The 18662-nt window shown below is 47.2% G+C and overlaps 1 protein-coding gene across 4 annotated transcripts in view; it reads left to right on the forward strand.

The window, feature by feature from the left end:
* Positions 1-18662, forward strand: part of CFAP61 (cilia and flagella associated protein 61) — a 252953-nt gene that overhangs the window by 813 nt on the left and 233478 nt on the right. For 3 of the 4 annotated variants that reach the window (XM_008256339.4, XM_051845334.2, XM_008256340.4), the window contains exons 2-6: positions 4031-4181; positions 11820-11970; positions 14811-14887; positions 16739-16806; positions 17069-17195. In XM_008256339.4, coding sequence (XP_008254561.2) covers positions 4039-4181; positions 11820-11970; positions 14811-14887; positions 16739-16806; positions 17069-17195 — 566 coding nt within the window. In that variant the 5' untranslated portion in view covers positions 4031-4038. The remainder of the gene's footprint in view (positions 1-4030; positions 4182-11819; positions 11971-14810; positions 14888-16738; positions 16807-17068; positions 17196-18662) is intronic. The other variant, XM_008256341.4, reaches the window with a different exon arrangement.

Below are 18662 nucleotides of genomic sequence, written 5' to 3' on the forward strand. Positions count from 1 at the left end.
GGGCTCTCTCCTGGCGTGGTGCGCCCTGTAGGGTCAGGCAGCGGCGTGCTGACGCGAATCCAACCGTGGTATCGCCCAGCTCCCCCTCACACCCTCAGATCCCACCCCTGTTCATCCCTTTCTCCCCCAAACTCCAGGAAACTTCTGATTAAAAAAAATTTTTTTTTGCATTTTCTAGAATATCGAGCAGTTGGATAATATGTAGATTTGTCAGATTGTCGTCTTTTTAAAGATTTTATTTGAGAGGTAGAGCTACAGAGAAGGAGAGGGAGAGAGGTATTCCATCGCTGGTTCGCTCCCCAAATGGCCACAAAGTCCGGACTGGGCTGATCCAAACCCAGGAGCCAGGAGCTTCCTCTAGGTCTCCCACGCGGGTGCAAGGGCCCAAGCTCTTGGGTCATCCTCCACTGCTTTCCCAGGCCACAGCAGAGAGCTGGATCAGAAGGGGAGCAGCCAGGACTAGAACTGGCGCCCATATAGGATGCTGGCACTGCAGGTGGAGGATTAACCAAAAACCTCAGGCCTCAGATGGTCTTCTTTTGCTTAGTGATATGCACTAATATTTCATGCTAGTTAAGAGAATTTCCAATTGCAAATCTCCTTTGGTGTTTAGGAAAAAAGTGTATTTGTGTGTGTGGTAATATTACATTATCCTATGGGTTATGTTGCTTTTAAAAATATATTTCGGGGCTGGCACTGTGGCATGGTGGTGGAGCTGCCACCTGCAGTACCGGCATCCCAAATGGGCGCCAGTTCAAGTCCACTACCGATCCAGCTCTCTTGGGCCCCTGCCCAAGAAGAAGCTCCTGGCTTCGGCCTGGCCCAGCCCCTGCCATTGTGGCCATCTGGGGAGTGAACCAGCACATGGAAGAATCTCTCTGTCTCTCTCTGCCTCTGCATCTCTATAGTTCTACCTTTCAAATAAATAAATAAATCTTTTTAAAAAAATACATCGAAATTATATCCAGTACCAAAATATTTGTCATAGCGCTCTACCATCCATATTATTTAAATATCTTTAACTTATCTCCCTTTTCAAAAATTTAAATAAAAGGGATGAGGTGATAATTATTTTCCCACCATAAAGATAAAATCACCTAAGAAAATTAACAAATAGTTATTAACATTTGACTCCTGCATCCCGTATCGGAGCGCCTGGGTTCAATACCTGCCTCTGGCTCCTGACTCCAGCTTCCTGCTAAGCAGATGCTTGGAGGCAGTGGTGATGGCTCAAGTCACTGGATTCCTGCCAGCCACTTGGGAGACTTGGTTTGGGTCCCCAGCTCCTGGGTTCAGCCCTGGGCCATTGCAGGCACTTAGTGGGTGAAGCAACAGATAGGAGTTCTCTGACTTCCTCTCTCTCTCTCTCAGTTCTAACATTATCTCACTGTCTCTAAAATAAATAAATGAAAATGAAAAGAACATGGAATAAACAGGTGTTTCCCTTAGGTGCCATGCCTGAAGTTGGCAGCTACAAGTGATTGAACAAGTGAATAAGTGGCTTAACTGTCCCCAGCTGCGTTCCAACAAGCTCATCGTCCTTCTGTCACATGTTTTGATTGTGTGGTAATTCGGTTCAGCATTGTATTTTTTAAGAAAATATTATCATAGGCCGGCACCGCGGCTCACTAGGCTAATCCTCTACCTTGCGGCGCTGGCACACCGGGTTCTAGTCCCGGTCGGGGCGTCGGATTCTGTCCCGGTTGCCCCTCTTCCAGGCCAGCTCTCTGCTGTGGCCAGGGAGTGCAGTGGAGGATGGCCCAAGTGCTTGGGCCCTGCACCCCATGGGAGACCAGGAGAAGTACCTGGCTCCTGCCATCGGATCAGCGTGGTGCGCCGGCCGCGGCGGCCATTGGAGGGTGAACCAACGGCAAAGGAAGACCTTTCTCTCTGTCTCTCTCTCTCATTGTCCACTCTGCCTGTCAAAAAAAAAAAAAAAATCATTACTTCTTTTCCCTGAATGCTCATCCAGGTACACCCGCGTGTTTACTTGTTCCCTCCGAGCTTCTCATCTCACAGCCCACTCCCTTCTGATTCTAACTCTTTTCTTCCTGAAATACACCTCTCACTAGATCTTTCAACTGGATTCTTCGGTAATCTCTTTCAGTTTCTGTGTGAAATTGTCGTTATTTCACCTTCATTTTTTAATGATTGCTTAGCGAGGTGTAGACTTCTAGGTTGGTGATTATTTCTCAATTTCAAAACCACTATTTGAGTAGCGTAAAAACTGCAGAGCCACAGGCCAAGTTCAGTTCATTGCCCATTTGAGCAGTCTGTGAGCTAAGGACTTTTGTATGTGTTAAACATTTGAACAGAGTTAAAGACTGTTATGCAACATAGGAAGATTACACCACAGTCTGATTTCCGTGCTCATAAGTAAATTTGTATTGGGATACAGTCAGGTTTGTTTGTATTCACATTGTATCTGGCTGTTACCTGGCTACAGTGTGACATTCACAGAGCTGAGTATTTATATAGAGCACATGTGCTCACAGAGCCTAAAACTCAAAAGGTTTTCCAGGCTTCTCTTGCTGCTAATGAGCCATATGTCAGCCTAGTTACTTTTCTCTCAGATGTGGTTTGCATTTTTCCTGATTGGCTTGAGGGCTTTGTCTTTGAGGTTTTGTAGTTTTCATTATGATATACTTAGAGTTTATTTTCTTTTGTCTTAAAGATTTTTTTTTTTATTTGAGAGGTAGAGTTACAGAAGGAGAGGAAGAGAGAGAGACTGAGACTTCTATCCACTGGTTCACTCCCCAAATGGCCACAAAGGCTATAGCTGGGCCAATCCGAAGCCAGGAGCCAGGAGCTTCTTCCTGGTCTCCCACACTGGTTCAGGGGCCAGGGACTCAGGCCATCCCCCACTGCTTTCCCAGGCCATAGCAGAGAGCTGGATGGGAGGAGGAGTAGCTGGAACATGAACCAGTGCCCATATAGGATGCCAGCACTGCAGGCAGAGACTTTACCCACTGCACCACAGCACCAGTCCCCAGTTTGCCTATTTTTGAGCCTGCTGGATGGTGCATGATAAATTGATTTTTCCTAGGAAGGGACAAAGGAAGAGATTGGGGGAGGGAGAGAGAAGACGAGACTGACGTTGAGACACTGAGAGAGGCACTGAAATCATTTTGTGGTCTGTGGTTCCTGTCTGCCGCATTTCCCAACGTGCTGTGTTTTTGGAACATCAGACCCTCCACTGTCTCTGTCGGCAGAGAGTGGGCTCAGAAATCACATGGGAGAGTCTGGGCTCCTTTATCATGGAGCGCCTGGAACATCTTGCGTGGACACAGCTGCAGCTGTCAGCATTTTCCCCTGCACCTTTTGACCACGCTGTGGTGGCTGAGACATTTAAGAGGATACTGCATCAGCAAATAATCCCTTTCAGTGTTTTCCAAGCCCGTGGTCAGAATGTTTGGAAACAAAGAATACAGTTGCAGCAGAAATTCCTTTTTTTTTTTTTTAAGCTTTATTTATTTTATTTGAAAGGCAGAGTTAAGAGGGAGAGGCAGAGAGAGATTGAGATCTTCCATCCTCTGGTTCACTCCCCAAATGGTCCCAACAGCTGGAGCTGAGCTAATCCACAGCCAGGAGCCCGGAGCTTCCAAAGGGTCTTCCCATGCGGGTGCAGGGGCTCAGGCACTTGGGCCATCCTCCAGTGCTTTCCCAGGCCATAGCCGAGAGCTGGATCAGAAGTGGAGCAGCTGGAACTTGAACCGGCGCTTGTATGGGATGCCGGCACAGCAGGCTGCAGCTTAACCCACCATGCCACCACTCCAGCCTCAGCTGCAGAAATTTCTAGACAGGTCATTTTTGCGACACCTTATCCTCCTCTGGACAACCGTGTTGGCTGATTTGCAGGGAAGGTCGTTGCCCACTGCCCCCAGGGGAAGGTGTGTTATCTGGGACCCCTGTGCTGGGCTCCTGGTGGCCATATGGAAATTGAGTTAATGTACACTTTTGTGAGTCCTGCAGCTGAACTGAGTTGTCATCTCAGGTTGATCGTGGACTGTTTTCTCTCTCTCGGGGACAGGATACAACATGTCAGTACTCACTTCTCCAAGAGGCAAGGTAGAAGTGGTTCATTGCCGCAGAACAGAGTCGCAGGATATCCACTGTATCAAGAGCCTCATTAGGAAATTTACCCAGAAGCTCTTTGGGAAATTTAATATCATCTATCTCCTGTAAGTACGCAGCCTACAGTTCAAGGGTGTCTGTTTTGTCACACCCCGGGAAGGGGACCCCACTCCCTCGTCCTGCATGGGCTTCCAGGGAAGAAAGGCGTTAGCAAGAACCGGGAGTGGCAGATGGTTGTATCCAGTGACAGCTTCCCCGTGGGCTTTGGGTTCAAGTGCGCTGGGTTCACGTCACAAGTGCTGCCCTCACTGGCGGAGCCCCTCGGCACCTCAATATGGGCTGCCGGATTTAGAGTTTGTTTGGTGTGGGGCTCTGCGATGTGCTGACGTCATCTCATTTAATCACTCGGATGCTTCTCTGCAGTAGCCATTGCTGTGTCCTTTTTTAAAAAAGATTTATTTATTTATTTAAAAGTCAGAGTTACACAGAGAAGAGGAGAAGCAGAGAGAGAGACAGAGAGACAGAGAGAGAGAGAGAGAGAGAGAGACAGAGACAGAGAGAGAGAGAGAGAGAGACAGAGAGAGGTCTTCTATCCGCTGGTTCACTCCCCAAGTGGTTGCAATGGCCAGAGCTGCGCCCTTCTGAAGCCAGGAGCCAGGAACTTATTCTGGGTCTCCCACATGGGTGCAGGGGCCCAAGGACTTGGGCCATCTTCTACTGCTTTCCAGGCCATAGCCAAGAGCTGGATGGGAAGTGGAGCAGCCAGGACTTGAACTCTGGCCCATATGGGATGTTGGCACTGCAGGCGGCGGCTTCACCCACTACGCCACAGCGCCAGCCCCTGCTGTGTCCATTTTACAGATGAGGATCAGCGGGCTGCCTGAGGTCAAGCTGTAAGTGGGAAAAACCGGGATTGATTCATTACCACTGCTTTTAAAAGATTCTTCTAAACTTTGAAGTATGCATAGATTTTTTTCTTAAAAGATTTGTTTCTCCCTGTTTATTTTCTTTTAAACGTATAGATCTTCTAGCAACACCAGAATTTATTCTTTAATTTGCTGCTCATTATTTTTGCAGGGAATATTAGATGGCCTAGTATTTTGGATTTCCTAAGGGTTCATATCAAGTAAAATCAAAATGTTTAAACTAGGGCTAGCCCAAGACTTTGAAGTTTGTAGTTTTGGGTTTCCACACGGAAGAATGTAACATAAATTGACATGTTACTAAATGCCAGTAGGGAAAGCGTACAGTGGGTCTTAAGAAAGTTCACTGAAAATGCATCTTACTTGAAAAGCCATGTGTGAATTTCAAATATTGTTTGTACAAAAATAAACTTATCATTTAATTCCATTTTCTATGAGCTTTTCTGAAGTACTTATGTATAAAATGCATTACAAATACACATGCCAATGAAATGATTTCGGTTTTTGGCATTGTGGCGGACTGATAATGTCTGCTCAGTGGAAGCAGTAAAAACCTCGGTGACACATACACAGAAACACAGACATTAAAGACCCTGTCAGCGTAGCCACCATCAAAACTGAAACCAGAAAGTCAACAAGATCAGCAAGAACCAACAGCAGCTTTCTCCCTGAGGGTTTTTGTAACATTCTGGAAACCTCCTATTTCTGTTTTGAAAGTTCTGCGTTGAACAGATGATAACCACTCCCCCACGAGGAGGGCAGGATGAGATCTCTTTGTATAAAGCAGGGGTGTTCATTGTAAGGATGAGTGAAATATAAACCCAATGCGTAAAAGTTCAATGTAAGGATCGGACTTTTAGCCTAGTGGTTTAACTCACCTACATCCCGTAATGGATTCCCTGGGTTCAGTTCCTAAGTCCGGTTCCTGATTGCAACTTCATGCTAGTGCAGACCCTGAGAGGTGGCAGCGATGGCTCAAGTCATTGGATTCTTGCCACCCTTGTGGCTAGGATTGAGTCCTAGCTCCCAGCTTCAGCTCCAGCCCAGCCTTGGCTGTTTGGGACATTTGAAGAGTGAACCAGCAGATGGGAGTTCTCTGTCTATTGTGTGTCTGTTTCTCTGCCTCACACACATTTGAAAAAATTTTTTTTGTTTTTGTTTGAGATAAGGAAACTACTGTTTCAACTTCAGCATGGAATTGAGGGGAATAAAGTCTAATGTGAGAATTCTTAGCACCTGCTGGTTTGAGCTCCATGTTAATTATAAGTATAGTCCCCAAAATCTTCAAGGGGAGAATTTAATGGAAAATGCTCACAAGTGATACATACACAGACCAGGTCTGAAGGAATTCAATGTCAGCTCATACTCCAAATCTTTCCTGCAGATAAAGTTCTAGAGAACATGAGATCACAGTCAGAAATCATGAACGCAGGCTCAGACATGAGCCATTAGTGAGGACCAAGAACAACAAGAATTATACAGCAGAGTCAGATTCTCAAAGACTTATTAAGTTAAACAAAGGTAAAACATCTATGTTTACAAAGCCTAAAGGGAAGGGGTAAGTTTAAGAGGATGTTCAAGAATTAAAAGACCACAAAAACGAATAAACAGATTTGAGCAAAAGTCACATAAAATATTTGAAGGTAAAAATATACTTGAAGTTAGAATCTCAGGGGATACATTAAGTCTCAGCATAGACATAGTTGATGACAAATAATGAACTGCAGAATCAGTACCAATGAATTACGTAGACGTCAGCACCAAGGGAGACAAAAATAGTAAAACATGAAACGTGTTAGAGCTCATTGGAGTTGTGAAAGGAGATAATGGGAAGTTGAAAGGTCAGTATTTGAAGAGAGAATGGCTGAGAATTTTCTAGAACTGTTGAAAAGCACTAATTCTTAGATTCAGGAAAGTCACTCACTGAGTCCCAAAGAGGAGAAATGCACAGAGAAACCCTTGGGTAAGCACATCGCGATGAGACAGCTCGATCAAAAAGGTCTGAATGACAGCCACAAAGACAAGACAGATTCCCTGCCAGGAGCTCTCGAGGGCTAGACTCACAGATGACCTCTCACTAGCAGCAGTGGGGCCAGAGGCAGCAGGGGTCTTCAGAACTGGCGAGAAGGTCACGTCAACTTAGACTTGTGTGCTCAGTGAACCATTCTTCAGGACCTAGGAGATGGGTGCACATTCAGACAAACAAAAACAAAATAATGATCTGTGAGAAATAATACAGTAGAACTTTAAGAAAGACAAAACGGTATCAGCTGAGAGGAACCTGATTAGAACGAAAGTATTCTTATGGTTCTGTTCGAGAAGATGGTGCGGTAAGTAGCATAGGAAGGTGCTCCCTCTCCCTCCCATGAGCCACACATCCTGGCATTTGTGCCCTTGTTTGACCCCTGCTCATGCTGAATGGTGTGTAACCACCAGAAAGCAGCAGAAGCAATACTGTCTGACTCGAAGCCCAAGTCCCATATGGCCTTGCAGCTCCCACTGAGTCTCTTGCAATGCTCCCTCCCAGAATGCTGAGGCCACATGAATTAAAGCTGCTTAGGTGGCTACACACACGTCTTCCAACAGTGACACCAGTACCAGTTGCTACCCTTGTAGGTGAGCATTGAATCCTCAGACAATGCTGGCCGCACCCGCCATGTGACTGCCATCACATGAGCAATCCCAGGTGAAAACTGCCCAGTGGAACCCACTGAACTCACAGAGAGTGGTACATTGTTACTGTAAGCCATCAAGCTTTGGGAGTGGCTGTTAACTGGAAGAGAGTAAAGATTTTGTTAAGAATATATGTTATCATGGTTAAGATCATGATTAAAAGAATACACAGAGATTATAGTGGTGTATAGAAGGAAAAAGGGAATGAGAAATGCAAAGCGAAGATCTAAAAGAGTATCAGTAGTCACAATAAATGTTTTGGGATAAAATTATTAATGGATACAAATGGGAAGGTTGGCTCCAAACCAAAACAGCCATAATAAGAGGAGACATACCTAAGTTGCAAAGACACAGAAAGAGCACACACCTGGACTGCCACTTCACATGTGATGCAGACAAAGGAACATGGGAGTCCCTTTCATTCACACAGAGCCAAAACAGAAGGGTCCGATACAGTTTTCCCCAAGATTGCCGTCAACTGTAGTGAAGTTCGTATTGGCCATCCTTGGAAAATTCCCTAAATGAATTTAATAAATGAGTTGTTACTCCAAAGAAAAGTGCCTAATTTCTGTTGCTAGATAATATCTTTGAGCATTGGCATCCTTAGTGTGAAATACATAAGTGTGTGTACGAAGAGGCTTCAAAAAGTTTGCGGAGAGCAGAATTATTAACATTTTTCCATAAGCATTTGAAAATGCCCTCGAATTTATTAATATGCTGCTCAAATTTGTATTTAGATGACTACAAAGAACAGTTTAAAATCCAGTTTTTCAAAGCACACCTTCTGCCTCTACTTTCTCCCTCCCCTTCTTTCCCTTTCTTTGCTCTCAGGATGTTTTTTTTTTTTTTTTTTTTTTTTAATCTGTCCTGTAGAGGCCATAATGGCTCAGAGGTAATAAGAAGTAGAAATTATGTACACAAAAGGATAAGGCCACAGAAGTTACTTTTTACAGTCAGCTATTTGGAAATTGTAGTGCATTTTCCCATTGCGACAAAGTTCTTCCTGGCTGGCTTCCCAGGCCAGCCCACAAAGGCTTATTTAATCTATAATGTCTGTTCGGTGTGGTACTGTGCTAATTGTGCTGTAGAACCCAACCACCATCCCAAGGTTCCCATGGATAAATGCATTTCAAGTTGAAATTGGGCTTCCAGGAACACATTGTCTCCTGCTCCCCTGAGGGGAAAGCAGCCTCCCTGTCCCCAATTCTTGCCCACCACTTCCTCCCTTCCACATCCACTGTCGTCATAGCCCGTGAGCATGGGTCCTTGTGCCCTAGATGATTTCTCTGCTGAATTAGGTAGTGGTGGTGGTGGTAGGGGGTGGCTCTCAGCTTGAGGCTGTAGGCCATAAACCTGGGAGCCTGCAGTAGAGAAGCCCAGAAGACTGAAAACTGAAAGGAAACACTTCAGAGTTGGCATGCGGGGTGGAGCCCTCAGTTAATCCGATGGGGAGAAGTTGAGGGGCTATGTTCCTTGGCTTATGGTTCACTGCGCAGATACTGTATTCTAGAAGGCTGAGAGACCACCCACCACCTCCTTTCCTCTATAGCCAATGCTCGGATGGAGCCTGTGGGCCAGGTGCACCGTGGTTCATCCCCAGTGGATGAGGGGTATGGGGATACGTGACTACCTATGACCTCCCATGAGAGAGGACAGTGGCGGTAGGTGCCGAGACTGACATCCTGAGCTCAATGTTCTCTTAAGATGCTCATACATCTAGTGGTACCCAAAGGGATACGAGTTGGTAACATGCCCAGGGCATTTTTGTTTTAAATATTCTATGTGTTTATAGTTACCCTCTCAGAGGGGCTGGCTTTCCCTTTATTGTACTGATGTGAAATACCTGTTAAAATACTCCTCTTTAAGCCAAAAGGAAATCGATTTAAAGGAAACAAAAATAAAATTCCAGGAATGAGACGTGTGTGAGCCATGGCTGCTTGGTGAACTTCTCGAGTGGCAATGATAAATGCCCTCCAGTGGGAATGCGTGGACCCCACACGCTGTGGGTGGTGCGGTTCCATTTTCAAACACATGCAAAATACAGCCAACATGCACACAGCTACCTACAAGAAAAGATCCATCTAGAGAGAAACCAGAATCACCATGGTTGGCCATCTCTGCAGGATGGTGTTAAAAGTAATTTTTCTAGTTATTTTTTTCCTCTGACTTGCATACTTCAAAAAATGCATGGAAAAATGAAATTAAAATATGTTTATTTTGGTGCAAAGAATCTGAAATCTATGACAGTTTTTTTCCTCAAATATGAATTTCCCATAATTTTTTTTAAGATTGATTTATTACAAAGGCAGAATTACAGCGAGAGAAAAGGAGATAAAGGAGAGCTTCTTTCTTTTTTAAAAAAAGATTTATTTATTTATTTGAAAGAGTTACACAGAGAGAAGGAGAGGCAGAGAGAGAGAGAGAGAGACAAAGTTCTTCCTGGCTGGCTTCCCAGGCCAGCCCACAAAGGCTTATTTAATCTATAATGTCTGTTCGGTGTGGTACTGTGCTAAATGTGCTGTAGAACCCAACCACCATCCCAAGGTTCCCATGGATAAATGCATTTCAAGTTGAAATTGGGCTTCCAGGAACACATTGTCTCCTGCTCCCCTGAGGGGATAGCAGCCTCCCTGTCCCCAATTCTTGCCCACCACTTCCTCCCTTCCATATTCACTGTCGTGGAACTTTGTCCTCTGGAAATGTGGACTTTTTTTTTTTTTTTTTTTTTTTACAGGCAGAGTGGACAGTGAGGGAGAGAGAGACAGAGAGAAAGGTCTTCCTTTTGCCGTTGGTTCACCCTCCAATGGCCTGTGCATTGCGCTGATCCGAAGCCGGTAGCCAGGTGCTTCTCCTGGTCTCCCATGCGGGTGCAGGGCCCAAGCACTTGGGCCATCCTCCACTGCACTCCCTGGCCACAGGAGAGAGCTGGCCTGGAAGAGGGGCAACCGGGACAGAATCTGGCGCCCCGACCGGGACTAGAACCCGGTGTGCCGGCGCCGCAAGATGGAAGATTAGCCTATTGAGCCACGGCGCCGGCCGACATTGCCTTTCAATTCACACACACATGGTCGTGCACGTGACAAACAGCATGCCGTTTCTGAAGTCATAGCTCTTATGGTCTTGGCATGCCATAACACTGGATAGCACTGGGTGGGACTGGGGGACAGGTGCCCCTTCGGAACAACTAGCAGGAGCGAGTTGGCAGGCCCGCTTCTCCTCCACTTGCTGGGCTGCCTTTGCTTAAGCAAGTTAGCATCCCAGTTTCTGCAGCTGGGTCAGTGGCACTCGGATCTCAGTGTCCACGTGAATCAGTTAGGGACACAGGCTTAGGGTTTGGGGAGATTGTGTCAGCATGCTGATGGAGATGCAGCTACGCTCTGGGCTTTGCTGCTGCACATCAGTGACCAGTTAATCTTGGTTTGCTCAGGACTTCCCCCACTTTAGCACTCACAGTCTCATACTCTGGGCATCTCCTCAGCCCTGGGCAAGGAGGAGCGGTTCACCACCCTACTTTCGCACATTTAGGCCCATACAGGAAAGGAGAAATAATTTTCCTATCTGATTTCTAACGAAAGGCTATTAGATACTTAATATCATTATCATAATACTTGTTTGAAGAGATAAAATTTTATTTGTTTATTTGAAAGGTAAAGAGACACAGAGAGACAGAGAAAGACAGTGATCTGCTATCTGCTGGTTCACTCCCCAAACTCCTGCACTAGCCAGGGATAGGGCAGGCCAAAGCCAGGAGTCCAGAATTGAATCTGGGGCTCCCACATGGATGGTAGGGACCCAAGTACTTGAGCCATCACCTGCTGCCTCCCTGGGTGAGCATTGGCAGAAAGCTAGAATTGGAAGCAGAGCCAGGATTCAAACCCAGGTTCTCCACCAGATGCAAGCATCCCAACTAGGGGCTTAACTGTCTCTCTCAAGATGTTATTTTAAAGAAAAGCTTAGTTGATAGCACCAGATGTCTCGAAGAATCTACCCTCAAGGTAGCTAGAAGATCATTCGCACCTCTTCTAAAGGTTAGCAAACCTCACGCGGTGACTGCAGAGCCCTGGTAGCCTAAGGAGGGAGAAAATGACATGTCCTCACCTACCTTTGGCAACCTTTACTCACGTGTGCAATGTTAATCGTTCCCCACAGAGAAAAGGCAAACCTTGCCATTACACTGCACAATGACAAGGAGGAGATCATGGCCCAGGCCACCTTCCTGGACTATCCCAACTGGAATGTGGCCAAGCAGGATGACTGGGTGTCCGTGTTCCGGGAGCTCGACAGTGAAATCCCATGCACGGTAAGAGATCATGCGCCGTGTTCACGAGAGAGGCTCAGCTTGGGAGGGAGGGCCTGTGTTTGCCAGGCTGTCTTTTGAGATTTCTTCTTCTTCTTCTTCTTTTTTTTTTTTTTTGTTTGATTGAGTAGTCCTGTGTTTGCCAGCCAGTGCATGACCCAGCTCGCCCAGCTCATGTTCTCCCACTGTAGGCTGGGAGCAAGGATTTAGTGAAAGCATCCAGCCAGTGCTTCTGCATGCTGATATCCGGGTCTTAGCTAAGATGGGGTCTGAGGGGGGCCTTGCCAACCACATGGGTGCCCTTGTAATAATGACAACGCAGCCTGAGACTTATGTGGCACTCCATAGTTTTCAAACAGCCCTCGTGGACTCTTGCTCCTTTAATGTCTTTTAGCCATAGGCACACGACCACCTGTTCGCTAAAGAGAGCTAGGTGTGTGGTTCCTGGGAGTCCAGCCTGGGTACCTGGTGCCAAATGGGAGCTTTTCCTGCCTGTGGCCTGCCACAGCCGGGTCAGGAAATGGCCCCAGTTTCTGGGGAGAACCAGGGGCTGTGACTCTGGGCAGCACCCTTGCCTGCTGGCAGAATTCAACAGTGTGCACCCTGAATCATGATGTCAGGAAAAGAGGGAATACCAAGTGAGTGCAGGGGTGGACTCACGCCCAGCGTGTGCCTCCATGTACACATACACACACATGCACCCACTGCCAAGCAAGCCACTCAGCACTTGACTCAGCTTGATGATGCCTCTTCCCTTTGCCTTTTTACTTCCTCCTGCTGCTGCCACCCTGTACCCCCAGGTATCATGGCCAGGAAAGTTCCCTCAAACTCAGGATCAGTCCAATTCTTTTATCTCTGATTGGCTTCCTACTGGCTGGGCTGTTTTACAGTTCCATAGGAATAGCAATAACCTTGTAGGCTTTTGTCCGTTGGAGATGTAAATAATTCCTGTCTAGTGAAAGAAGTAACCTCAGAGGTTACAGTTTATGGTCCTATAGGACATGAACTATTTTGTATATAATCTAGCAATTTAAAAAAAAATTATTTCTTTGATTGGAAGACAGAGTTAATGGAGAGAGCAAGAAAGACTGAGGGAGAAAGAGATCTTCCATCCATTGGATCACTCCCCAAATGGCAGCAACAACTGGGGCTGGGCCAGACCAAAGCAAAAGCCAGGAACTCCATCCAGGTCTCCTGCATGGGTGCAGGGATCCAAGCACTTGGGCTGTCTTCCACTGCTTTTCCAGGCATATTTAAAGGGAGCTGGACCAGAAGTAGAGCAGCCGAGACACAAACCGGTGCCCTGTGATAATGGGCGTCACAGGCAGCAGCTTCACCCACTATGCCACGATGCCAGCCCCTGCCCTCCTTTTACCCTCCAAACGAGCAGTCATGCTTCCTCTTGGAACCTGCTGGCGTGATAGGCGGTGGCTTAACCCGCTGTGCCACAATGCACGCCCCTAGCCTAGCAGTCTGATCAGTGCATTCCCTCATTAAATCGTCTGAAGTGTCCAGCTCCTGCAAGAGCATCCACGAGTTGTCTCATGAATTGATGAGTTGAAATGGAATACTCACTTTTTATTTTGTTAAGATCGTGAGTTTACCTTTTTGAAAATTATAAATTAGCACCATCATTCATAAACTCTTCCCCCCATTTTTTATTTTTCCTACTTTCCTAAAAATGTTTCTTTATAAACTACTTTCTGTCATATAACAGGGATAAGTATACTCCGAAAACAAGGAACGCTGCGTTCCTGCTGAGTGCAGGCACCGCCCTCACGAGTCATGGTACCAGCTTGCATTTGCACTGCTCCCCGAATTTGAAGATTTGCTCGTAAACTGAAGGGTACCAAGTTGAGCAGACCAGTGGTGGGTGTATAGAACTGGTAGCTGTTGTGTAGGCCACTTAAATAGTCCTCAGGTGCATGGGATGAAGCTCTTAGAGATCCTGGAAAATTTAGCCCAAGGACTGTGTTAGAATCTTCCTGCTCTGGAGTTTTCAGCTCCCAGGAATCCCGGGAGTAATATTGGATTCTGACCCAGGCACCACTGAGCAAAAGAGGCCATTGGATTCATAACGTGACATCGGCCTTTCATCCTTTGACTTTGTAAGAGGGTCTTTCTCCTGTGTGCCCTGAATAGAGCTGTAGCTGCTGATTAAGAGCCCTGGGAGGAAGGTGACCCTCTCACTCAGCATAGACCCTCTTCCCCCAGGACAAGACTATTGAGTTCATGTCATCTGTTTCACTCCCCTGCAAGCTCTTTCCTGCCCCCACTGCCCACTGGAGAGGGAAAGAGGAAGGAAGGGCCAGGAGCTCTGAACTCATTTATGATCCCTGTCTCTTTGAATAATTCCAAGCTGGGAGGACAGAGGGCAGTGAATACATTGTGGCATAGCAGGTAAAGCTGCCACCTGCAGTTCCGGCATCCCATATGGGCACCAGTTCGAGACCTGGCTGCTCCACTTCTGATCCAGCTCTCTGCTATGGCCTGGGAAAGCAGTGGAAGATGACCCAAGTCCTTGGGCCCCTGCACCCGTGTGCGAGATCTGGAGGAAGCTCCTGGATCCTGGCTTTGGATTGGCCCAGGTCCGGCCATTGCAGCCAGTTGGAGAGTGAACCAGTGGATGGAAGACCGACCCCCTGCCTCTGCCTTTCAAATAAATAAATAAGTAAATAAATCTTTAAAAAAAAAAAAAAAGAGTGAGGGCATCGCATCATTTAGACAAAAGATGTCATCCATAGATGCCAGGCAGCTCTGGGACTGGGGCAGCCCTGCTGCTCTGCTCTGACTTAGCCTGCATACCTCTCATCCTTTGACCCATGTCCTGTTTTCTTCTGTAGCCTCTGAATACGTTGTTCATGCACCTGTTTGTGGCTGTGGATGAGTATTCCATTGATTGTTGCAAAGAGATTATTCGGTGAGTGGGCAGGGTCTTGCAAATAGTGAACATGAAGGTAGCCATGTGGATAGTTTGAAATATTTATTTGCTTCAAAGGTTTTTTTTTTTTTATTTTTTTGACAGGCAGAGTGGACAGTGAGAGAGAGAGACAGAGAGAAATGTCTTCCTTTGCCATTGGTTCACCCCCCAATGGCCGCTGCAGCTGGCGCACCACGCTGAGCCGAAGCCAGGAGCCAGGAGCTTCCTCCTGGTCTCCCATGCGGGTGCAGGGCACAAGCACTTGGGCCATCCTCCACTGCGCTCCTGGGCCATAGCAGAGAGCTGGACTGGAAGAGGAGCAACTGGGACAGAATCCGGCGCCCTGACCGGGACTAGAACCCGGTGTGCCGGCACCGCAGGTGGAGGATTAGCCTAGGGATCTACGGCGGCGCCGGCTGCTTCAAAGTTTTTATTTATTTATTTTTTTTATTTTATATACAAGAGAGAGGGAGAGATCTCCCATCTGCTAGTTCACTGCACAAATACCTACAATAGTCAGGGCTGGATCAGGTGGAAGCCAGCAGCCTAGAACTCAACCCAGGTCTCCCACATGAGTGGCAGGGATGCAAGTTCTTGAGCCCTCATCTGTTGCCTCTCAGGGAGCACCTTAGCAGGAAGCTGGAATTGGAAGCAGGGCCAGGGCTCACACCCAGGAGGTCTGATAGGGTGTGGGCGTCCCTACTGGTGTCTTAGCCACGTTGCCAAATGACCTGCACCTGAAGTCTTTTTTTTTAAATAGCATGAAATTCTTTGGGAGCCTTTAATTTGCTTGTGACTCATGGCTATATTAAAACATTTGCTTTGAATAGCAGTAATATTTTGGAATGAACCTGATCTGATCCTTTGAATCTGTTCTCTGTTGAGCACACATCTTTCACAGCTATAATTTGAGGCATCCACCGAGTGGTCATTTAAAGAAATGCAGTGAGGCCGGCACTGTGGCGTAGCAGGTAAAGCTGCTGCTTGCAGAGCCAGCATCCCATATGGGTGCTGGTTGGAGACCCGGCTGCTCCACTTCAGATCCAGCTCTCTGCTATGGCCTGGGAAAGCAGTAGAAGATGCTCCAAGTCCTTGGGCCCTTGCACCCACGTGGGAGACCCAGAGGAAGCTCCTGGCTCCTGGAGCAGTGTAGCTCCGGCCATTGTAGCCAACTGGGGAGTGAACCAGTGGATGGAAGACCTCCCTCTCTCTCTCTTCCTCTCCTTCTCTCTCTGTGTAACTCTGACTTTCAAATAAATGAATAAATCCTTTAAAAAATAAAGAAATGCAGTAGGGGATGTTGGGGGAAGAGTAAAGCATCACAAGCTTGGATGTTTTCAAAAAAATACTTTTCCTCAACCTTCTCTTTAGAAGTGTTTATTAACGTGACAGACTGCAGTGATTTCCCGAATAACAGGGTGCACCGAAATGCGACCAGCAGGGCCGTGGAGTCACGACGATGCACCTCCGACAGCCCGTGCAGACATGCGGGGGTGGTGGCCTCCACTTCCAAGTCACTGTGTAATGTCACACCACACTGTCCAGATGCCGGGTCAGAGGTTAATATAAGCAGAAATCTGGTGTGCTGCCTGCCCAGGGGCCCCTTTACTATTTCCACCTCCGTGGAACGGGCAGATTAGGGGCCCTTTGGAATCCAGCGGGAAGCAGAGGAGAAAAACAGTTGCCTCTGCAGGTAGGGAGCAGAGTAGCCCGTGTGGTTTTATGTCTGCCTCGTTTTTTGTTTTGTTGTGTGGATTTTGTTTGTATGTGTGGTGGCATTTGTGCCAGCTAATAGGATTGCATTGCTGGTAATGCCTCTCTCTCTCTCTCTCTCTCTCTCTCTTTGGCCAGGACTGTGTTTAAGGCGGTGCCGGAACTGCACTTCATATTTCTCATAGTGCCATACTACATGAGCCTAGGTAAGGCCGACTGACCAGCTGCCACACACAGTAGCTAGCACAGGAAATTCATCCTCGGAATGGTGCTTTTTTGGAAGAGAAAACAAGAGTAGTCTCCAGGTCCTAAATATGTCCCACGCGTGTTTGATCATCACCATTTGAATTTTGAATTTGAACCGTGATTTGTTCTGAAGCCACAAGGTTATGTCTTGATAAAATGAGGAAATGAGGCCACATTTCTCTCTCTCTCTCTCTCTCTCTCTCTCTCTCTCTCTCGATGTAGGCTCGACTCTCAGCACTGTGTTTGACCAAGTAGGAAACGTCCCATGCCTGACCTACAAGGAGGACTTTGCAGTGCACATCTGTCACAGGCACAACCACTACCCTCAGCTGCACATTCGCAAAGCAAGGTACAGTTGGCATACAGCCTCCGTAACCTAAACCTCATTGGGAATACCATCGTAATGAGAGTTTTTAAAAATACTTATTTGTGGCCAGCGCCGCGGCTCGCTAGGCTAATCTTCCTCCTGCGGCACCGGTACCCCAGGTTCTAGTCCCATTTGGGGTGCCGGATTCTGTCCCGGTTGCTCCTCTTCCAGTCCAGCTCTCTGCTGTGGCCTGGGAGGGCAGTGGAGGATGGCCCAAGTGCTTGGGCCCTGCACCCACATGGGAGACCAGGAGAAGCACCTGGCTCCTGGTTTTGGATCAGTGCGGTGCGTAGGCTGCAGCGCGCCAGCCACAGCGGCCATTGTGGGGTGAACCAATGGAAAAGGAAGACCTTTCTCTCTGTCTCTCTCTCTCACTGTCCACTCTGCCTGTTTAAAAAAATACTTATTTGAAAGGCAGAATAACAGAGAGGTTAGAAGAGAGAGAGAGAGAGAGAGAGATCTTCCATTTGCTGATTTACTTCCTAAATGGCCACAACAATTAGATCTGGGCCAGACTGAAACCAGAAGCTAGGCGCTTCTTCTGGGTCTCCCATGTGGGTGCAGGGACCCAAGCACTTGGGCCATCTTCCACTGCTTTCCCAGGCCTTAGCAGAGAGCTGGATTGGAAGTGGAGCAGCCACTACTAAAACCATTGCTCTGATATGAGATGTTGGGGTCTCATGTGGCAGCTTAGCCCACAACTCTACAACCCCAGCCCCTTAACAAGGGTCTTTAAATTACCAGCTCATACAGTAGTAAGTCACAGTAGCAGGGATTACATCTTGTAGTAAATTGTCATAATGTGGATTACATTTACAGAACTAAATAATCCTCATTTGTTCCCTGTGTCCCTGAAGTTGTGAATTTAGCACTAGGGGTTTCTGAAAACACAGTCCTTGGTCCCACACCAGAAAAGTAGCTTTCAATTATAAACAAACTGAAAAAAATGGATATATATAGTTTTCTCAGTGAAACCTGCCAGTTCTCTGACACTCAATGGATGCAATTGCCGTTAACCCCATAGAGGAGTTGTCCAAGTTGAAGGTATTCCCCATCACGCTGTCCATGACACACCCCAAGTTTAGCTATGTTAAAGGGACAGGCGGGGCGGACTGTGCTTTCCAAGGATGGCCACCATACCATCTCCTACCTTGCAAGCTTCCCTTGCCACTGTGCTTGTTATGCAGTGGGGTGTGCATCGCCTCTGACAAGCTTGGGTGGGTCATGGCTGCTTCGGCCAGTAGAACAGGGAGACAGGAAACTCAGAGCCTTGTGAGCTTGGGAAGCTCCTGCTTCATGAGGACACTTGTTCTGGAGGAGATCAGCTGCTGCAAGACCGCCGTGTTGGAGATGCCACGTGTCGATTCAGGGGCCGGGGGGCAGCAGCACCACTGAGAGGCAGCACGGTATGCCAGCTGTGGGAGCGAGCCATTGTAGGCGTCTGCTGCA

Source organism: Oryctolagus cuniculus, chromosome 11 (assembly GCF_964237555.1).
Source record: "Oryctolagus cuniculus chromosome 11, mOryCun1.1, whole genome shotgun sequence".
NCBI lineage: Eukaryota > Metazoa > Chordata > Mammalia > Lagomorpha > Leporidae > Oryctolagus > Oryctolagus cuniculus.